Below are 23,247 nucleotides of genomic sequence, written 5' to 3' on the forward strand. Positions count from 1 at the left end.
TGGTATATTGTACTATACAGGTTACTGGTGTAGATCAGGCTTATCAATTCAGTTATTATCCAAACATGAAGTTTCAGTTTTTAACTGCAGAGATTTAGTTTGGTTCTGAGTTCCTATCTACATTAATTGACCTATAATCCAGAATTCTAATTTCTGTTTTTACACATTAAATAATTTGGTTTCATACTACTTGGGCCCCATATTTATTAAATTTCACCATAATCCTGTTATAATGATTGGTTCCAGTCTTCAGTGTGCTACTGGTCATAATCTGATTTGCTGCTCATGAATTTCATTTTGAAAGTAGATTTTCCACGACTTTCATATCAGTACTTTAAAGGATATTAAATTTTGCTGAGTTTCAATTTAATATTTTCTTTTGATGGAGTGTCAGGATCTAGAGGTCACAAGAATAAAATAAAAGGGAGGAGAATTAAGAGAGACATGAATGAATTCTTTTATACAGCATATGGTTGGAATTTGGGATGCCCTGCTTACAGATATGGTGGAGCAGGTTCCATTGTGGCTTTAAAGAGGGAATAAGATAATACAGCAAAGAAAAAAAATCTGCAAGACTATAGGAAGAAAAGGCTGGGGATTGGAAGTTAAAGGTGTTCTGGTAGAGAGCTAGTACAGACTTCGAGCTGCAGAGGGGGTTTACCTGGACTAGAAGGTAGTAACATTAAGGAAAGGTTATACAAACTATAAACACAAGGAAATCTGCAGATGCTGGAAATTGAAGCAACACACACAAAATGCTGGTGGAACACAACAGGCCAGGCAGCACCCATGGGAAGAAGTGCTGTTGACGTTTTGGTCTGAGACCCTTTGTCAGGACTAACTGAAAGAAGAGATAATAAGAGATTTGAGAGGGAGAAGGGGAGATCCAAAATGACAGGAGAAGACCGGAGGGGGTGGGATGAAGCTAAGAGTTGGAAAGGTGATTGGTAAAAGGGATATAGAGCTGGAGAAGGGAAAGGACCATGGAACGGGAGGCCTAGAGAGAAAGAAAGGGGGAGGGGAGCACCAGAGGAAGATGGAGAGCAGGCAAGGAGTGATTGTGAAAGGGACAGAGAGAGAAAAGAGAGAGAGAGAAAAAAAGGGGCAAATAATAAATAAAGAAATAAATAGGGGTGGGATAAGAAGGGGAGGAGGGGCATTAACAGAAGTTAGAGAAGTCAATGTTCATGTTATCAGGTTGGAGGCTACCCAGCCGGTATATAAGGTGTTGTTCCTCTAACCTGAGTGTGGCTTCATCTTGACAGAAGAGGAGGCCTCGGGTGCTCCCTGGGTTCACTGGGTTCACTGCTCTATTTATTCTTCACAGTGAGTTTAGCTGTCAATACCCATTACTTGAGTGGCAGGTCCCCTCTCCCTACCAAGGAAAAGATACTTCCAGCTAACAAAGTAGTTTAAAACACAGTTCATTTATTTTCAGTGATGCACGTTTAAATCCAAACAACATTCTTAAAACACATTTACAACTCACAAAGGATTTCTGTCTTAAACATTTCCAAATCACAAACAATTTCTAAAACACAAAGCAAAATGGATTTCCAAAATAGAGGTACAATTCCAATTAACTAAAAAGACAGACCACACAAGTTGCAGATGAACAAATCATCCATCGCAGAAACTAAAACCAGTTTCAGTCTCTAATTCACCCCATGTTTTTTTCCCACATTTCTTGAAGTTCTTTAGCTCATTCCTAATGTCTGAGTTGTCCTGTACATTTATACACTCCTCCCCCCCCCCCCTTAGATGACTTCACAGGCACACGATATTTTCTCAGATGTCCTTTTAACACAAACAGTCTGGAAGCATTGTGGAGACATAGATCTTAATTAATGATGTAAAGCTAACTTCTCTGAGTACATAAAACTTCATAAAACTAACATTAATAGATCCATCTGATATGCAAACTTCCTTAAACTAAGCAATTTAAAGTCAGCTTGTTTGTTTGAAACAAGCCAAATAAAACAATCCCTTGTCTTATGCTACACTTCTGAGCAGCAATAAAGCAGGTGCAGTAAGCTTCTACAGACAGAGTGGCTGCAAAGCTGCTCAGTAGATAACACTGATACTTTGTTTTAACTTCAAACTGATTACTGCTTTCCATTTACATTTTAAAAACTGAATGACTTGTTTAGACAATAGACAATAGACAATAGGTGCAGAAGTAGACCATTCGGCCCCTCGAGTCTGCACCGCCATTCTGAGATCATGGCTGATCATTCACTATCAATACCCAGTCCCTGCCTTGTCCCCATATCCCTTGATTCCCCTATCCATCAGATATCTATCCAGCTCCTTCTTGAAAGCATCCAGAGAATTGGCCTCCACCGTCTTCCACACCTCCACAACTCTCTGGGAGAAGAAGCTCTTCCTCAACTCTGTTTTAAATAACTGACCTCTTATTCTCAATCCATGCCCTCTGGTACTGGACTCTCCCAACATCTGGAACATATTTCCTGCCTCAATCCTATCAAATCCTTTAATTATCTTAAACGTTTCAATCAGATCCCCTCTCAATCTCCTCAATTCCAGCGTGTACAAGCCCAATCTCTCCAATCTCTCTGCGTAAGACAGCCCTGCCATCCCAGGAATCAACCTAGTGAATCTACGCTGCACTTCCTCAATTGCCAGAATGTCCTTCCTTAAACCTGGAGACCAAAACTGTACACAATATTCCAGGTGTGGTCTCACCAGGGCCCTGTACAAATGCAAAAGAACATCCTTGCTCTTGTATTCAATTCCCCTTGTAACAAAGGCCAACATTCCATTTGCCCTCTTCACTGCCTGTTGCACTTGCTCATTCACCTTCATTGACTGGTGAACTAGGACTCCTAGGTCTCTTTGCATTTCTCCCTTACCTAACTCGACACCGTTCAGACAATACTCTGCCCTCTTGTTCCTGCTTCCAAAGTGGATAACTTCACATTTATTCACATTGAATGACATCTGCCAAGTATCTGCCCACTCACTCAGCCTATCCAAGTCTCCCTGTATTCTCCTAACGTCCTCTTCGCATGTCACACTGCCACCCAGTTTAGTATCGTCAGCAAACTTGCTGATATAGTTTTCAATGCCCTCATCTAAATTATTGACATAAATCGTAAAGAGCTGTGGTCCCAATACAGAGCCCTGTGGTACCCCACTAGTCAGCTCCAGCCAGTCTGAGAAACACCCATTCACTGCTACTCTTTGCTTTCTATCTGCCAACCAGTTTTCTACCCTGCCCCCAATGCCATGAGCTCTGATTTTACTCACCAATCTCCTATGTGGCACCTTATCGAATGCCTTCTGAAAATCTAGGTACACAACATCTACTGGCTTACCCTCGTCTAACATCCTTGTTACACCCTCAAAAAACTCCAACAGATTAGTCAAGCATGATTTGCCCTTGGTAAATCCATGCTGGCTCGGCCTAATCCTATTTCTGCCATCTAGATGTGCCACTATTTCGTCCTTAATAATGGACTCAAGCATCTTCCCCACGACTGACGTTAGGCTCCGTTAGATAGTTCTCCGTTTTCTCCTTCCCTCCCTTCTTGAAAAGTGGGACAACATTAGCCACTCTCCAATCTTCAGGAACTGATCCTGAATCTAAGGAACATTGGAAAATGATTACCAATGCATCCGCAATTTCCTGAGCCACCTCTTTTAGAACCCTCGGATGCAGACCATCTGGACCCGGGGATTTATTAGCCTTCAGTCCTACCAGTCTACTCATCACAGTTTCTTTCCTAATGTCAATCTGTCTCAATTCCTCTGATATCTTATGACCCTGGCCCATCCATACATCTGGGAGATTGCTTGTGTCCTCCCTGGTGAAGACAGATCTAAAGTATGCATTAAATTCTGTTGCCATTTCCCTGTTTCCCATAACAATTTCTCCCAATTCATTCTTCAAGGGGCCAACATTGTTCTTAACTATCTTCTTTCTCTTCACATAGCTAAAAAAGCTTTTGCTATCCCCTTTTATATTCCTGGCTAGACTGAGCTCATACCTGATTTTTTCTCTCCGTATTGCTTTTTTAGTTAAGATCTGCTGTTCCTTAAAACTTTCCCAATCATCTGTATTCCCACTCATCTTAGCCCTGTCATACTTCATTTTCTTTAATGCTATACAATCTCTGACTTCCTTTGTCAACCACTGTGGCCCCTTCCCCCTCTTTGAATCCTTCCTTCTCATTGGAATGAACTGCATTTGCATCTTTTGTATTATGCCCAAGAATATCTGCCACTGCTGATCCACTGTCTTTCCTGCCAGGGCATCCGCCCATTTAACTTTGGTCAGCTCTTCCCTCATGGCTCCGTAGTCTCCTTTATTTAATTGCAACACTGACACCTCTGATCTGCCCTTATCCCTCTCAAATTGTAGATAAAAACTTATCATGTTATGATCACTACTTCCTAATGGCTCCTTTACTTCAAGATCACTTATCAATTCCTGTGCATTACACATCACCAAGTCCAAAATAGCCTCGTTCCTGGTTGGCTCAAGCACAAGCTGTTCCAAAAATACATCCCTTAGACACTCCACAAACTCCCTATCCTGGGGTCCAGCACCTACCTGATTCTCCCAGTCCACCTGCATGTTGAAATCTCCCATAATGACTGCATTACCTTTAGCACATGCCAATGTTAACTCCCTAATCAACTTGTACCCAATATCCACGCTACTGTTTGGGGGCCTGTACACAACACCCATTAGGGTCTTTTTACCCTTACTGTTCCTCAGCTCAATCCACACAGACTCTACTTCCCCTGTTCCCAAGTCACCTCTTGCTAAGGACTGAATCTCATTCCTCACCAACAGGGCCACCCCACCCCCTCTTCCCATATTTCTGTCTCTACGATAGCACGTATACCCTGGTACACTCAATTCCCAGGCCTGATCCCCTTGCAGCCATGTCTCCGTTATCCCAACAATATCGTAGTTCCCCATTTTCATCTGAGCTTCAAGCTCATCTGTCTTATTTCTGACACTACGCGCATTCAAGTATAGAATTCTTAGCCCATTCCTCCTCTCTTTGCTTAAAACACTGTCTACTGTACCTAACCCAGCTCCTTGAACTTCCATTGGGCAAATTGCACCCTGAATTTTGATGACCTTCTCAAGATCACCCAAACCTTGTACACATTTAACCCCATGCACCTTCTGACCAACCCTCTGGATCTGGATCCCTGCCCCCTGCACATCTAGTTTAAACCCCCCCGAGCAGCACTGGCAAATACTCCTGCAAGAATGTTAGTACTCCTCCGGTTCAGATGTAGACCATCCCTTCGAAACAGATCCCAATGTCCCTGGAACAAAGACCAATTATCCAAAAACCTGAACCCTCCCTTCCTGCACCATGCTCTCAGCCTCGTATTAATGTGCATAATCATTCTATTCTTTGCCTCACTCGCACGTGGCACAGGTAGCAATCCCGAGATTGTCACCCTGGAGGTCCTGCCTTTCAGCTTCACTCCTAACTCCCTGAACTCTCTAAGCAGGACCCCCTCACTCACCTTACCTACATCATTGGTCCCTACATGGACCACTACATCTGGGTTCATGCCCTCACTCTCAAGAATAGCCTGCACCCGATCTGAGATGTCCCGGACCCTGGCACCAGGGAGGCAACATACCATCCGAGACTCCCGATCTGCCCCACAAAATCTCCTATCTGCCCCCCTAACTATAGAGTCCCCTAAAACTATCGCTCTCTTCTCTTCCCTCCTCCCCTTTCTAGTTGAGGGTTCAACCTCTGTGCCAGAGGCAGGACCACTACAACTCATTCCTGGTAGGTCATCCCCATCAACAGTATCCAGTACGGTATACTTATTGTTAATGGGAATGGCCGCAGGGGTGCTCTGCTCTCTCTGCCTGCTCCCCCTGCCTCTCTGGACCGTCACCCATCTGCCTACTTCTTGGTTTTTTGGTGTGACTACCTCCTGATAACTCCTATCTATCTCTGCCTCCACCTCCCGAATGATCCGTAGTTCATCCAGCTCCCGCTCCAACTCCCTAACTCGGTCTGATAGGAGCTGCAGCTGGACGCACCTTTTGCAGGTGTGGTCATCAGGGACAACTGTGTTGACCCTGTGTTGACTGTGTTGACAACTGTGTTTACAACCAGAAACTAGTCAATGCAATATTAATTGGAAGTTTGCTTACAACTGTTTGCTCTAACAAGTGGCAGCTGCTGTGTTTAGAAAGCAGGATTAGCAAAAAGCCAGGGGGCCCACTGGCCTAAAAGTGTATGTCTATCATAAATTATGAGAGCTTTAGATAGGGGAGCCAGATAGAGTAGAAATGTCAAACACCAGAGTGCATGCTTTTATGGTGGGGGAGGGTGTGCTGGGTACATTTAAAAGTGATGTGAGAGGCAAGTTATATTATGCAGAAAGTAGGTGCCTGGAATAGGTTTCCAAGAGTAGCAGTTTGGTGGAGTTTAAGAGGTGTTTAGATAGATACATGGATATGAAGGGAGATGGATGACGGGCAGGAGGACAGTTAACATAAATTGGCATTGAGGTCAGCATGACACCATTGTTTAAATAGTTTGTTCAGGGCTATGTTTTATATGTTACTGATTTCATGGGCTAAATGGTCTCATTCTGTGCTGATTTTATGATCATTCTATATTCTGTGGTTCTTTCTAGTCCTGCTTTTAACCAGGCGTTCTTCATGCATGAGGAAGAGTGAGTGGTGGCTGGCATTTTGGTTCTAGCATGTGCTGCAGCCAACTCTGTATTGTGACTAACTTTCTACACTCCTTTTGTTCATAGACTTTTTCAACAGTGAAGTTTTGATGGGAGTTAAGAATGCAGATGGTTACCTCCATACCTGAGTATATTCTCAGAGATGGTGGGAATTTACCTTGGGTAGAAAGAGGGATTCCATGGGAAAGAGGTGTACTTTTGTAGGTAACAAAGGAAGTCATGGATAAAGCTATCAGAATCAGATTTCCTATCACTGATGTCTAGTATGTCACATTGGCTGTCGCAGCAGCTGTAGAGTGCAATATATAAAAATTACTAAGTGGCAATAAAATATTAATAGTCAAAACAAGAAATCAAAATAGTGAGGTAGTGTTCATGGATTCATGGACCATTCAGAGATCTGATGGCAGAGGGTAAGAAGCTATTGCTAAAATGTTGTTGATGCACGTTCAGGCTCCAGGACCTCCTCTCTGATGGTAGTAATGAGAAGTGGGAAAGTCCTGGATGGTGAGGGTCCTTATTTATGGAAGCCCCCTTATTGAAGTACCAGCTTTTGAAAATGCCCTCAATGCTGTATTGAAAAGTAGGGCTACGAGTTGGCAAGAGGTAACGTTAGAGAGAGGGGACCTACAATTTTTGTAATATCCAGCAAGGAAAGACCAAAAGCTCAAAAGAAGGGGAAAAATAATACTGAGAGAAAATACCTGTGATATCAAAACAAATGGTGGAAGTTTTAAGGATATATAAATAGGAAGAAGATGATGGAGGTAGGTGTGGGACTTCTAAGAATCAGACTGGTGAATTAATAACAGAAACCAAACAAATGGGAGATGTATTAAATCAGTTGTTCTTGCATCAGTCTTCACTGTGAAGGATATTGCACTAAAATAGGAGATTACTTAATTTCATGTAACAGGGAGGAACTTGTTAATCCAATCACAAGCGATAATATATCAGTATTATGGTGTTAAAGGCAGACAAGTTGCCAGGACATGACAGCTTGAATCCAAGAAATTTAAAGGAAATAGCTGCACAGAGAGTGACCCATTGGTTGCAAGTTTTAAATCTTTAGAAAGACAAGGATCATATCAGAACTTTGGAAAACAGCCAATGTAAGTTTATTGTTCAAAAGGGGGTCAGAAGGCAGAAAACTGCAGGTCAGTTAGTTTAACATCTGTCGTTGCCAGGATGCTAGCATCAATCAGAGAAGAAATAACTAATTCTTCAGGAAAGCAGAATGTAATCAAATCTAGTCAACATGGTTTTATAAAAATTAAATCATATTTGACAAATTTGCTTGAATGCCTTCAGGATGTGACTCTTCTAGGAGGGCTTAAAGAAGGTCAGAGAGGCAGCAAAATATTAACACAAATTCAAGTTCACTCCTATCTCAAGCACACTCTTTTGGAACTACTTTTGGAAGATTATTGCACATGTCTTTTTGAAATAGTTTTGGGCAAATCTATATCTTGTGATTCATATTCTTTAAAATGTGGTCAGTTCTTCACTATTAGCTGATGGTTCCATCTGCCCTAAGCTTCACTGAGGCTGGATGAACCCTCTTCACCTGTCAACCACAACACAATATTGGCAAAACATCTGAACATCTCCTTTACCTTTTACACTAGAGCTCCCATCCTCATACTGAACAAAAGTCTGATAATAGTTCTTTGGTCCAAGTACTTTGGTTAGAGGTTTGAATACTAGTTATTTTATATTATGCACAGTACTGTGTGAAAATCTTTGGCACATGTGTAGCTAGGGTGTCTGTCTTTTGCACAGTGCTATATTTGTCAATGCAGAGCGGAGAAGGAGTTTGTAAATCTGGCAGGAGCAGAGGATGTTGGATATGGTGAGGGTGGAGGGCTGCAGGAGGGGTTTGGGACAGGTGGCAGAGAAGAAATGCCATGGGCCAGTGTGGTGCGCTTGCAGTCATTTCAAGCCCTGAGACAGCAGGCAAGATAATCTGATTCCAAACAATTGGTTTAATCATTACAGAATGTCTCTCTGGTGCTTCCCACACCCTCCCTTTTTCCTAACCATGACTCACCTCTCCCTGCTCCCTTCCCACTCTCAGCTCACAAATGAAAACCCGTATCAGAATCAGGTTTATCATAACTCACAGATGTCATGAAATGGGATTTTTTTTTTGAGGGGAGGCAGCAGTACAGTGCAATGCATAAAATTGCTGCACTACTATGTAAAAGTCTTAGGCACCTTAGCTATATACTGAAGACTTTTGCATTGTACATATTAAAAAATACTAGGAACCACAATTTGAATCTCAGCAGATAGGTTTTACATTTTCCATAGCCCCCCATTGTGAGTAAATCCCAAAAGAGTGAAATAAGTGCTTGAAGATGGGAGGGAACATCTTTGGGTATAAAAGGGAGTTTTTAAGTTGAAAAATCATGGACCTCAGTGCCTTAATCTTAATTGTTCTAAGTATTGCACATTTTCTCCCTCTTTAAGTGTTAGAGCTGTGAAACATTTCCCATTTGCAACCTCACCTTCATCATCCCATTGAAGCCCTTACACCAGCTTAAGTAATTAGCTCCCCCATTGCTGATCTGGCTGGACTTCCCACCTTCACTTTCCACACAATCCCTCTTCACTCTTTCGAACCTCTGAATTCTTGCCCTCCACTGGCTCATTAATTTTCAAAGTGCTGAATTAAAACTTTGTGTCCTTGTTTATGAACCATTCCCATACCCTTTGCCTGCCCTTTATTATCCACTCATTCAGCTTTTCCAGTCTAATCTCTGGATTTATTTTCTTAAAATTTCTCCCTTTTCTCCTCATCTTCAAAAATAATTTCAAAATATATCTATTCTATCATCAGTACTATTGGCTCTTTCTGCTCAGTATTTGCTCCCTCTAAAACATGACTGTTGTGGACTTTAAAATCAACTTATTCTGCTTACCATGCTCATGTGTTGTGTTTGCTCGGGGAGGATCTTTGACACAACTTCTGTCTGTGTGCATGTGGTGTATTAGTGTACTCATGTTTGAGCTGCTAACCTTTCAGTCACATACAGTACTTTATAGAGTACTGTGTACAGTTCTGGTCTCCATACTTGAGGAAGGAGATACTGGCGTTGGAGGCAGTGCAGAGGAGGTTCACCTGGTTGATTCCAAGGATGAAGGGGTCAGCCTACGAGGAGAGACTGAGTTACCTGGGACTATACTCTCTGGCGTTCAGAAGAATGAGAGGGGATCTTATAGAAACATACAAAATTTTGAAAGGGATAGTTAAGATAGAAGTAGGAAAGTTGTTGCCATTGGTAGGTGAGACTAGAACTAGGGTACATTGCCTCAAGATTCAGGGGAGAAGATTTAGGATGGAGATGAGGAGAAACTGTTTTTCCCAGAGAGTGGTGAATCTATGGAATTGTCTGCCCAGGGAAGCAGTTGAGGCTTCCTCACTAAATATATTTAAGAAAGAGTTAGATAGGTTTTTACATGGTAATGGAATTAAGGGTTATGGGGAAAAGGCAGGTAGATGGAGCTGAGTTTATGAAGAGATCAGCCATGATCTTACTGAATGACGGGACGGGCTCCATGGGCCAGATGGCCTATTCCTGCTCCTATTTCTTATGATCTTATGTAACCTCTAAAATATATATATCAATGCAAATATCTAATCAGCCAATCATGTGGCAGCAACTTAATACATAAAAACATGCGGACATGGTCAAGAGGCTCAGATCAAACATCAGAATGGGGAAGAAATGTGATGTAAGTGATTTTGTCTGTGGGATGACTGTTGGTGCCAGACAGGGTGGCTTGAGTATCTCGGAAACCAGTAATCTCCTGGGATTTTCACACACAATGATCTCTAGAGTTTACAGAGAACGATGTGATGAACAAAATAAAAGCCTCCTGAGCGGCAGTTTTGTGGTTAGAAATACCTGGCTAATGAGTGGTCAGAAGAGAATAACCAGATTGGTTCAAACTGACAGGAATGTGACAGTAACTCAGAAAACCACACATTATTACAACAGTGTTGTGCAGCAGAGCATCTCTGAATGCACAAAATGTTGAACTTTGAAGTGGATGGGCTATAGCAACAGAAGACCATGAACGTACCCTGTGGTCACTTTGTTAGGCACCTCCTAATAAAGTGGCCACTGAGTGCATATTTACTAATCTATTTGCTGATTGGCAACACTCAATATCCATGTTACAAACTACTCAAGTATTTAGCCTAGAGTTATAAAATGCATTAAACTTCAGGGAAGTTCAATAGACCACTCTGCAGAAAGGAGTGTGAGCCTGCAACTCTGCTGAGCTTTCCTCGAAAGATTACAACTAACTCTGTATGGTGCATGGCCGAGAATATCCTAGAGTAATTCCATTATGCTTTACAGGAGAGCCAACCTATGATTCCCCATTTTCTGGCTGTACTCTGTATCTAAATGGTGGGTTCTGCAGGTCATCAAGAGGAACAAAGTGCCTCAGAAATGTGTCTGAATTTGGCTTAAGACATGCTGTTCCACAAAATTAAACTCTGGACAGATCCTACATGTTCCACTGACCCAGCACCTGCAACTGAATAGAGCAGGAGTACAACACACTCTTCTGAGGGAGAAAAATAACTCGTGATGTGAGTACAAATATATATATATATATAAAATATATATAACTTTGCTGCAGTAAGTTGTATTCCCAAGTACAATAAATCTCATTCTCCTCTGGTCAGTTTTGTCCAGGAGATTTTGATTTTTCTTTTGGCTGGGCACCTTAAAAGGGATGTAGGTCTAAACACAAGATGTTCTGCAGAGTCCTGATGAAGAATCCCAGCTTGAAACGTCAACTTTTTATTCCTTTCCATAGATGGCTGCCTGCCCTGCTGGGAACGTGGGACTATTGTTATTGTAGATGTTCTGAAGTGGTTCATGTAGACTTTGCATAAAGGGATGTCTTCACATTGTGACTAAACATTAGCCTTCCCTTAAATTCCAGTTTTGAATAAAACAAAATATCCTTGGGGAGTAATTTGCTTCTGCTCCCTGGGCCAAGTATGTGTGGGATCACTGCCTGTCAGTTGCATTAGCCTCTCACATTTGGTTCCACAGTGGGACCAAATCTGTGGGAGGTGATAACAACGGCCAGTTTACAGTGCACTCTCTCAACAAGCTTTTGAAAAACTTCTCTTCCCTGTTAAAATTGCCAAACCATTACAAGCTGTGAAATCAGAAAATGTGAAAACAATTAGATCTCCATGTGTTGCCAATATATTCATGTTGTATGGACTTTGCACTTAAAGCAGCCTAATCTGAGAAATTGTTATGAGGGAAGTGTGTACACAATAGAGGCACATTAGCAGAGCACTGTTTTATATTCGGTGGAAATTTGTTTCTGAATTTAAGAGTAACTACATCTGTACTTCCTTAGGTTCATTTCTGTGCTTGTAAACGGAAATGACTCCTTGTGATTTAACATAATAATGGGAGAAGAGATTTTAAAATTGCTGGGTGTGGTGTCATGTTGGCTGTGGACAGTGATTATGTGGCACTTTTCTTGGAATTTTTGTTGCTGATTGATTTCTTACATGACATTAAAGTGAATGTTGGTATTGGTTTAAGAAAAGTAGGTATGGAAGACCTCTCCAAGTGAATCAAGGACCGTGTTGCATTAGAAAAGTTGGAAGAGGGAAGTAATATTTCCCACCTCTGGGATTCGAACAGGAATCACATTCTGTCAATGGATAATCCACTTTGAAGAAATATGTATTTCCAAATGTATATTCAACATATAATGCCCACAAATTAGTGGTTGTAGACAGGTCATATTCTGCATGGAGGTCGGTGTCCAGTGGTGTGCCTCAGGAATCTGTTCTGGGACCCCTTCTCTTCATGATTTTTATAAATAAGACCATAAGATATTGGAGCAGAAGTAGGCCATTTGGCCTATCAAGTCTGCTGCACCATTCTTAGCCAATTCTTCCAATCATCCCCACTCCCCTGCCTTCTCCCCGTACCCTTTGATGCCCTGGCTAATCAAGAACCTACTATTTCTGCCTTAACTGCACCCAATGACTTGGCCTCCACAGCCACTCATGGCAACAAATTCCACAGATTTACCACCCTCTGACTTAAAGTAATTTCTCCGCATCTCTGTTCTAAATGGACATCCTTCAATCCTGAAGTTGTTCCCTCTTGTCCTAGACTCCCCTACCATGGGAAATTACTTTGCCATACCTAATCTGTTCAGGACTTTTAACATTCAGAATCTTTCTATGAGATCACCCCTCATTCTCCTGAACTCCAGGGAATATGGCCCAAGAGTTGCCGGACATTCCTCGTACTGTAACCCTTTCATTCCTGGAAGCATTCTCGTGAATCTTCTCTGAACCCTTTCCAATGTCAGTGTATCCTTTCTAAAATAAGGAACCCAAAACTGCACACAATACTCTAAGTGTGATCTCATGAGTGCCTTATAGAGCCTCAACATCACATCCCTGTTCTTATATTCTAACCTCTAGAAATCAATGCCAACATTGCATTCACCTTCTTCACCACCAACTCAACCTAGAGGTTAACCTTTAGGGTATCCTCCACAAGGACTCCCAAGTCCCTTTGCATCTATGGATTTTGAATTCTCTCCCCACCTAAATAATAGTCTGCCCATTTATTTTTTTCCACCAAAGTGCATGACCATACACTTTCCAACCTTGTATTTCATTTGCCATTTCTTTGCCCATTCCCCTAAACCAGGGGTCGGCAACCCGCGGCTCCGGAGCCGCATGCGTCTCTTTCATCTCTGTGCTGCGGCTCCCCGTGGTTTGTTAGTTTTTGAAATGTAATTCAAAATTTGAAGATTATGGTGATCTTGTACAATCTAAATAAAATGTGGCGACCCCATTTCCTGGCACATCCGAACCGGCTCAAAATTAGCCACCGTTCCGGCTAAGGGAGATAGCCTACGGGGGTTTGTGAGTACGTGTCTTTTGGAGCATTCATGCCCACGGGGGGCGGGTTGAGGGAGGCTTTAAAGCAAGGCTGTTTAGTTCGAATAAAGTTATCTTTGACTGCAGTGTCGTTATTTTAGCGCTGCGTGTAGCACACCACTACAACGTGTTTTTTATCGCTATTAATATACATCACCATTGCCAATGCCTGACACCCGCCAGTGCGCGCTTTCTTTTAATTCTTCGATCCAAGGTAGGCTAACTATGGAGTAACCTTCAACCCAACGTCTTTTTTTTGGAGTTCAAAATGTTTTTGTTGCATGCAGAAATGTAATTTCGTTTTCTCTGCAGGAGTTCATCAATTTCATAAATGCAACACATTATAGTTTGTTTATACATAGCATAAAGGCAAAAAAAAACGTTGTATGCAGTGTTATTTCATTTTAAATGTCAAACGGGTTTTGTGGCTCCCAGTGTTTTCTTTTCTGTGGGAAATGGGTTCACATGGCTCTTTCAGTGCTAAACATTGCCGACCCCTGCCCTAAACTATCTAATTTTCTCTGCAGGTTCTCTGTTTCCTCAACACTACCCGCTCCTCTACCTATCTTTGTATCATCAGCAAATATAGCCCCAAATCCATTAATACACTAGTCCAAATCATTGACGTACATCATAAAAAGCAGCAGTCCCAACATCGACCCCTGTGGAACTCCACTGGTAACCGGCAGCCAGCCAGAATAGGATCCCTTTATTCCCACTCTCTGTTTTTGCTGACCAGCCAATGCTCCACCCATGCTAGTAACTTCCCTGTAATTCCATGGGCTCTTCTCTTGCTAAGCAGCCTCATGTGCGGCACCTTGTCAAAGGCCTTCTGAAAATCCAAGTACACCATGTCTACTGGATCTCCTTTGTCTACCCTGCTTGTAATTTCCTCAAAAAATTGCAGTAGGTTAGTCAGGCAGGATTTTCCTTTCAGGAAACCATGCTGGCTTTGCCTCCAGGTACTCTGTAATTTCATCCCTAACAATTGATTCCAATAACTTCCCAACCGCTGATGTCAGGCTAACAGGTCTATCATTTCCTTTCTGCTGCCTCCCACCCTTCTTAAATAGTGGAGTAACATTTGTAATGCCGGAATCTATCGATTTTTGAAAGATCATCATTAATGCCTTCTCAATCTCTCCCACTACTTTCTCCAGAACCTGAGGGTGCATTCCATCAGGTCCAGGAGATTTATCCACCCTCAGACTAGTAAGCTTCTGAGCACCTTCTCAGTAGTAATTTTCACTGCACATACTTCACTTCCTGACATTCTTGAATGTCCGATATACTGCAGATGTCTTCCGCAGTGAAGGCATAATCAGTTCCTCTGCCATCTCTGAGTCTTTCATTACAATATCATCAGTGTCATTTTCTGTTGGTCCTCTGTTTGCCCTCAGCTCTGTTTTACCCTTTATATACTTGAAAAAAAGCTTTTAGTATGTTTGATATTAGTCACCAGCTTCCTTTCATAATTCATCTTTTCCTTCTGAAAGTTTTTAAAAGCTTCCCAATCCTTTATCTTCCCACTAGCTTTGATTTCAAGTCAAGTCACGTTTATTGTTATTTTGACTATAAACTGCTGGTACGGTACACAGTGAAAACAAAACTACGTTCCTCCTGGTCCCTGGTGCTACTTGAAACAACACAAAGCTACACTGGACTATGTGAAACAGCACAAGGCTACATTACACTATGTAAAACAACATAAAAACTGCGATAGACTTCAGACCTGCACAGGACTACATAAAGTGCACAGAACAGTGCAGGGAAGTACAATAATTAATAAACAAGACAATAGGCACAGTAGAGGACGAATTACAATATAATAATAAATTATGTCGATGTCAGTCTAGACTTTGAGTATTGAGGAGTCTGATGGCTTGGGGGAAGAAACTGTTGCACGGTCTGGTCGTGAGAGCCCGAATGCTTTGATACCTTATGCCAGATGGCAGGAGGGAGAAGAGTTTGTATGAAGGGTGTGTGGGGTCCTTCACAATGCTGTTAGCTTTGTGGGTTCAGTGTGTGGTGTAAATGTCTGTAATGGCGGGAAGAGAGACACCAATGATCTTCTCAGCTGACCTCCGAGACGATGCAATTCCCGAACCAGGCAGTGATGCAGCTGCTCTGGAAGCTCTCAATACATCCTTGTATTTCCTTGTATGCCCTCTCTTTTGCTTTTACTTTGGCTCTGACTTCACTTGTCAGTCATGGTAGTGTCCTTCTTCCATTCGAAAATTTCTTCTTATTTGGAATGTATCTGCCTTGCACTTCCCTCATTTTTCACAGAAACTCCAGCCATTGCTGCTCTGCTGTCCTTCTTGTTACTGTCTCTTTCCAGTCAACCTTGGCTAGTTCCCCTTTCATGCCATTGTAATTTCCTTTATTCCACTAAAATACCGTCACAATGGAATTTATTTTCTCCTTCTCAAATTTCGAAGTGAACTCGATCATATTGTGATCACTGTCCTCCAAGGGTTCCTTAAATTTAAGCTCACTTATCACCTCTGGATCATTACACAACACCCAAACCAGCACAGCTGTTCCCCTAGTGGGTTGAACAATAAGCTGTTGTTAAAAGTCATCCCTTAGATATTCTACACATTCTCTGTCTTGAGGTCCTGTACAGGCCTGGTTTTCCCAATCCACTTTCATGTTAAAATCCCCATTGATTATTATAACATTGCCCTTCTAACACAACTTTTCTATCTCCAGCTGTAATTTGTAATCCACATCCCGGCTGCTGTTTGGAGGCCTGTATACAACTGCCATTAGGGTCCTTTTACCCTTGCCATTTCTTAACTCGATCCATACAGACTCTACACCTTCTAATCCTATGTCATCCCTTTCTAATGATTTAATTTTTTTTATACACAGGGCCACACCAGCTCCTCTGCTTACTAACCCATGTTTCCGATACACCGTATCATTCAGCTCCCAATGGCAGCCATCCTTTAGCCAAGTTTCAGAGATGGCCACCATGTCATACTTGCTAATCTGTAGCTGAGTTTCAAGATCATCCATTTTCCTTCTTATGCTGCGTGCATTCAAATATAACACTTTCAGTCCAGTATTTGTTGCGTTCTGTTGTACCTGCACCACGCCTCTATTGCCCTGTAACTCATTCTACTGGTTGTGATTATGCCTCATCTCCTGCCTGTCCTTTCTATCATCTCTATTGCACGCTATATCTGATTTATTTCTGTTTTCCCCTTCCTCAGCCCTATCACTCTTGTTCCCACCCCTTGCCAAATTAGTTTAAACCCTCCCTAACAGCTCTACTGAACCTGCCTGCTAGTATAATGGACCCCTTTGGGTTCAAGTGTAATCCATCCTTTTTGTACAGGTTGTACCTCTCCCAGAAGAGGCCTAGGTGATCCAGGAACCCAAAGCCTTGCCCCCTACGCCAGCCTCTCAGCCAAATGACCTGGATGAGGAAGTGGAAGGATGGGTTAGTAAATTCACTGATGACACAAAGGTTGGGGGTGTTGTGGATAGTGTGGAGGGCTGTCAGAGCTTACAGCGGGACATAAATAGGATACAAAACTGGGCTGAGAAGTGGCAGATGGAGTTCAACCCAGACAAGTGTGAGGTAGTTCATTTTGGTAGGTCAAGTATGATGACAGAATATAGCATTAATGGTAAGACTCTTGGCAGTGTGGAGGATCAGAGGGACCTTGGGGTCCAAGTCTATAGGACACTCAAAACTGCTGTGCAGGTTGACTGTGTGGTTAAGAAGGTACATGGTGCATTGACCTTCATCAATCATGGGATTGAGATTAAGAGTTGAGAGGTAATGGTACAGCTATATAGGACTCTGTTCAGACCCCACTTGGAGTACTGCACTCATTTCTGGTCACCTCACTACAGGAAGGGTGCAGAGGAGATTTACAAGGATGTTGCCTGGATTGGGAAGCATGCTTTATGAGATTAGGTTGAGTGAGCTCAGTCTTTTTTCCTTGGAGTGACGGAAGATGAGAGATGACCTGATAGAGGTGTATAAGATGATGTGAGGCATTGATTATGTAGATAGTCAGAGGATTTTTCCCAGGGCTGAAATGGCTAACACGACAGGGCACACTTTAAGGTGCTTGGAAGTAAGTACAGAGGAGATGTCAGGGATAAGTTTTTTTTATACAGTGAGTAATGAGTGCATGGAATGGGCTGCCGGCGACGGTGGTGGAGGCGGATACGATAGGGTCTTTTAAGACACTCTTGGACAGGTATGTGGAGCTCGGCAAAATTGAGGGCTTTGGGTAACCCTAGGTAGTTCTAAGGTAAGGATGTGTTCAGCACAGCTTTGTGGGCCGAAGGGCCTGTAGTGTGCTGTAGGCTTTCAATGTTTCTATATTTCAAATAGGCTGCACTGAAAAAGCTGTATTCAGCTTAAGTTAGTTCACAGAGAAGATGTATATTTGATGTTGCCACTGCAGAAATATTTCCTTACAAGGCAAGATTGAATAGTCTGGGGTTGTTTTATTTAGAACTAATAAAGCTGAGGGTGGTCGTGATTGATATCCATAGATAAAATGAGGGTCTTGGAAAGAAAAGACATGTTACTCTGAGCAGAAGGGTCAAAACCAAAAAGTATAGATTTAAAGTAAGAGGACTGGAATAAGGAAAATTTCACATGTATGATGGCAGGAATGTGGAGCTCATTTCTTTTAAAATGTACTTGTCTCTGTGTATGAACAGCTGTGGCCCACAGACCTAAAGACCAAGGTGAGATTAGACTGAGAAACTCTTTCCAGTCGAGGGCCAAATGATCACCTTGTGTGGCATAGGTTTTCTATAACTCAAATGCCAACTAATTTTGCATTATACATTAATACAAAATCTGTGCTAGCAGAGGAGTTTCCACTGACTTTCTGACCTTCTCCAATAAGTGCCTGGAATGTTTTTTTGAGCATTTGAAAGACCTCTGAAATCAGCAGGATTGCTGTTTAAACAGTACAATTGTGCCTGATTATGGTACTATTAGAAATTATATAACACTTTTCCTTCCTGTTTGCTGTCTTGCTGGGAAAAGCCATTGGTTTATTCGGGCATGACTAGGGAGTAAAATAAACACTTGTAAATGCCATTTGTTTCAATGGCTGCTGCAGGCTGGTGTTTCTAATGGGGGAATCAACAACAAACAGTGCTTGTTGAAAAACAAATGCAGGTTTAATTGGAGAGAGAACAATCCTAGGATTTGAATGGTAGAAACCTCACTACTGTACCAGTACAGGGTGACAAACAAGAGAAAACATGCAGATGCTGGAAATCCAAGCAACACACACAAAATGCTGGAGGAATTCAGCAGGACAGGCAGCATCTGTGGAGAAAAGTACAGTCGATTTTTCACTCTGAAACCCTTCGGTAGGACTGGACAGAAAAATCTGAGGGGGAGATGGGGGGAGGGGGAGAGAGAAACACCAAGTGATAGGTAAAACACTTTCCCTTTCTCACTTTATCTCACTGCCCTCTAATGCCCCTCCTCCCATTTCCTTTCTTCCGGTGACCTCTGTCTCTTTCACCAATCAGCTTCCCAGCTCTTTACTTCACCCCTCCCCTCCAGGTTTCACCTATCCCTTAGTGTTTCTCTCTCCGTCCTCCCCCACATTTTAAATCTACTCCTCAGCTTTTTTTCTCCCGTCCTGCCGACAAGGGTTTCGGCCTGAAACGTCGACTGTACTTTTTTTTCCCATCGATGCTCCTGGCCTGCTGAGTTCCTTTAGCATTCTGTGTGCAGTACAGGGTGATCTTTGCTGTCATATGATTGATTACATGCAGAAAGTCCTTGGAGCACGTGCGTGGAAAAGGTGAATTTATACAATTCTTTTGCTGGAAGAAATGCATACATTCAAAATGTCACTCCTGTCTCAATAAACTGCCGAGGAAAATCTTGTAATTGTAAGATAAGTCAACAAATCTCAGGTTATCTAGCTATGAAAATTTTACGTCTTAATTGGAGTTTACCTGCTTGGCTTCACTTAGTCTCATTCGTTTCTGATTGGACTAATTCTTCTGAATGTATTAAACGGAGAAGTTTAGGAACAGGTACATATTGTACTCTTGCAGTTAAAAACAAACTGTTGGAGCAACTCTGGCTGTGTCTGCTGAGGGAAATGAACATTCCAGGATGAGACCCTTCATCTGGTACCGCACTACCCTAAGAATGTTTTATGTTACCAAGCTGAAATTAAGGTGACATTTTGTTTGCATCCTTTTAGATGTTTATTATGTTTACTCTACAATAATCCTTTTTTTCCCTCTCTTATTGTAGGTACTCTCAATAACTTACTGTCAGCAGCCAGACTTCTTTTCCACAGTTTTCAGAGATGTGAACACACACGAGGAAATCTGAAGTTTGTTTCCGTCTGAAGCAGAGCCTCATAGTCCTTGGTCATAGACTCAACGGCAGCAACCTTCCAATCAAAAGACTGAAGCATAATAAAAAAAAAGTGAAGCTCGTACTGCTGAAATTTATGATCCACTTACATAATGAACTTTGATCACGCATAATTGGTTTGAATGTTGTCGGTGAAGCCTGTAAAATTTGAAGAAGCTGTGCAGGGGCATGTGTTTTCTGTAACGCCACCACACCCAGCCTTTACCCTGTTTGATGCATAACAGAATGAAGGGAGTGATGGCTGATAACCTGGACCTCAGTTTCCTCACAGAAGATGAGTATCAGGCAGTCCTGAAGGTAGTTCAGAGGGATTCTGAGCTCAAGCAAAAGGACAGTGAACGGATTAGGTGAGATCTTTGATTTTATGTAGTAGTAGTTTGCTGACGAATACTCCAAGCTGTATTGTTGATCCCACGCCTATATTACAAGTATAAACTTGCTATCTCTGCAGAATGTCTACCAACTTCTAGGTAAATTACTGCTGACCTCAAATGATTGTGTATCTGTCACTCCTCCCAAACGAGGCTGAGATATCTTCATAAAATCACCATCTTGTTAATTTAATCTTTAGTTTGTCAGTTTTCTAAACTTAACTTATTGTGAATCTTCAATACATGGAAATTAATTTTATCAAAAGAAACAAATTTTGCTGGCAGGTTACAGCAACCATTTTTTAGTGTGTGTATCAACCACCACTGGTTAAACATCTTTGTGTACCTGTCTCTGTACAGCATCATGTGATTTGTTTCCTGATGAGTTATTTGGTTGTCAGAAGAAGGCCAACCCTTTAACATTTTCAGCACAAGAGGTAATTTTCACATTGTACCAATAACAGTTGCTGCTGTAAGGATTACTCACAAAATATTCCCATTTCATATTCTTTATTTGATGATGTAGATAATTCTGTCCACATATTAATCTGGTAGTATACTTAAATTTTTTCCTCTCTAAGCTTACAACTAAGGTTTCAAAGGTAGAGAAATGGATACAATAGTTTTCTTCACAACCATCCACAAAAACAGAGGAGTGCCCCCAAAGAATGAACGATAGTTAAATATTAGAATCCCAAAGTTCCCCCCAGCTCTCCTCCCTCCAGCGCGTAAGTGGCAGCAAGCAACTCCCACCAGCAAATAAAAGCATCGGCACCCGCCACCGAGCACTCAAGCATGCAGCAAAAACACAGACTGGCAGTACCCCAAAGATTACTCGTGCACCCGGTATTCGACATACCACAGGCTGTCTCTCTCTCCTTAATAAGGGAGAAAGAGGTATCTCCGTTTCACAGCTAGAAGCGAGACATTAGAAACAACTCCCTGGTTTACAATGTTAAACCATTGCATCACTTTCTCCGAGCTCTGTGCCCAAAGATTTCAGGTCTCTGGGCACACAGCCATAGGTCTTCCAATTCCTACGACACACCGATCTCCTGCCCAGACACCGACCTTCAATCCGCCCATCTCCAGAGCCATGAAATTTCAGGCCTCTGAAAGTAAGCGAAGCTCATAGTCCGCACCCTTGGCATGTCGAATAATGGCTAGTCGTGAAACCCCTAGAGTGGGTCCCATTCCCGCAAAGAACTGTAGTCAGCATGTAACTCCAGAAAGGGTTTTCAAAAGAACACTGAAAGGGAAAAATCAAGATATTAATGATGGAAATAGAGCTGTTTCCAAAGATGCAAGCAAAGGAGTTGCCATTAGGCGCCGTTGACTCTCCTAAGCTCCTCCTCCTTGAGGGTACATGATGCTCTGTTGTGCTACAGCTTTCAGCGTTCAGTGGAAAGTGGTGTATATTTCCAATGCTGGGTAATTACAGTGCAGATGTTATGAATCTGAAGTGATTCAGATTTAAGACCACAAGGCAAAGGAACAGAATTGGGCCATTTGACCCATTGAATCTGCTTGGCTATTTGAACATGGCTTATTTATTTTCCTTCTCAACCTCAGTCTCCTGCCTTGTCCCCTTAATTTTTGACTCCCTTATGACATCAAGGTAACTTGTGTACACTTGTGATGTTGATGTTTAATTGATTATCACACTAATTGTAATGATTGTTTTGTGCCAGAAATGACCTCTTACTCTATTTCACCGCACTTTCCTTTCCTTTCCTAGCCCTGAGGTAAATTTCCCTACTTGACTAGAAGGCTACATGACTGAATGTAGTTTCTGATGTGAAGTAACATGGTGTCTAGTTGCAAACTCTCTGCACCTTTTCTAGGACAATACAGCAATCCATTCAAGATGAAAAGCAAAAGAAGCTTGTTACTGGACAGTGGTTTGATGAGGTTAAAGCAAAACGATACAGAGATGCCTTACTTGGAGTGGATCTGATCAAGGCCTCGATGAGAAGAGAAAATCCCATTAAGCATGGTAAATTATTTCTCATTCATTAAATGATTAAATCACCAGAACAATCTTACTGTGCGTAAATAGGACCAATAATGCATTTGATGTAATAATATATTCCATGAATTATGAATTATGCGCTTTGAAATTTATTCTCTGCTTGGAATGGTATCATGTGTTCATGAAGGAATGATCGGCACATCTTAAATTGTTAAGGGCTTTTGAATTGTATAAGCTGGCTGTTTCCTGGAAGAGAGGATATAACCAGCCTTGAATGTAGCTTTACCGAATACCAAACGGTCAAGATCTTGATGATGTTCTAGGCAAATTAACTTTACCATAAATCCAAGCACTACATGTAATTGGATGCTTTATGGAGATCTGTGTGGGGACTACTGGGTGTGAGCAGTAATGTCATTTGGAGTAAAGGTATCGAAAACTACTGAAGGAACTCAGTGGATCAAGCAGCATTTGTGGAGGCAGAGAGATGATCAATGTTTCAGGTCAAGAGCCTGCATCAGGAGAGTGAAAGTGTGGCATTTACAAAGATGCCTCATCAACAGAGCCCTGTTTCTGCTTGAGCAGATGCCAAGCACTGCTATTTCAGATGATCAGAATTGGAAGGGATTATGGGAAAGTACTAAGTGTGTTAAATTGCAAACAATAGGGAAATGGACAGAGATGGGATGGAAGACAAGGGCAACATCAAAATGGGAGTCCACCTTTTATGAAGTTTGGTTTCTTTTGGGGTGGGTGATGAAGGAATTGCTTTCTTAAGTTGAATTTTTGTGGTCTCTTTAGCAATATGATCTGGACCCTCAAATACCGCATGTTAGGTGTTCAG

The 23,247-nt window shown here is 42.0% G+C and overlaps 1 protein-coding gene and 1 long non-coding RNA gene across 5 annotated transcripts in view; one reads left to right on the top strand and one right to left on the bottom strand.

Moving 5' to 3' along the window:
• Positions 1–20,089, bottom strand: part of LOC132398070 (uncharacterized) — a 46,105-nt gene extending 26,016 nt beyond the window's left edge. For all 3 annotated transcript variants that reach the window (XR_009513535.1, XR_009513534.1, XR_009513536.1), the window contains exons 1-2: positions 19,953–20,089; positions 1,242–1,375 (exon numbers count right to left, since the gene is read on the bottom strand). This is a non-coding gene — a long non-coding RNA (uncharacterized LOC132398070). The remainder of the gene's footprint in view (positions 1–1,241; positions 1,376–19,952) is intronic.
• Positions 20,090–20,273: 184 nt separating this feature from the next.
• LOC132398067 (synaptotagmin-like protein 2) overlaps positions 20,274–23,247 on the top strand; it is a 67,917-nt gene continuing 64,943 nt past the window's right edge. For both annotated transcript variants that reach the window (XM_059977005.1, XM_059977006.1), the window contains exons 1-2: positions 20,274–20,407; positions 22,276–22,427. In XM_059977005.1, coding sequence (XP_059832988.1) covers positions 20,274–20,407; positions 22,276–22,427 — 286 coding nt within the window. The remainder of the gene's footprint in view (positions 20,408–22,275; positions 22,428–23,247) is intronic.

The sequence above is a fragment of the Hypanus sabinus genome, chromosome 8 (genome assembly GCF_030144855.1).
Source record: "Hypanus sabinus isolate sHypSab1 chromosome 8, sHypSab1.hap1, whole genome shotgun sequence".
In the NCBI taxonomy this organism is placed as follows: domain Eukaryota; kingdom Metazoa; phylum Chordata; class Chondrichthyes; order Myliobatiformes; family Dasyatidae; genus Hypanus; species Hypanus sabinus.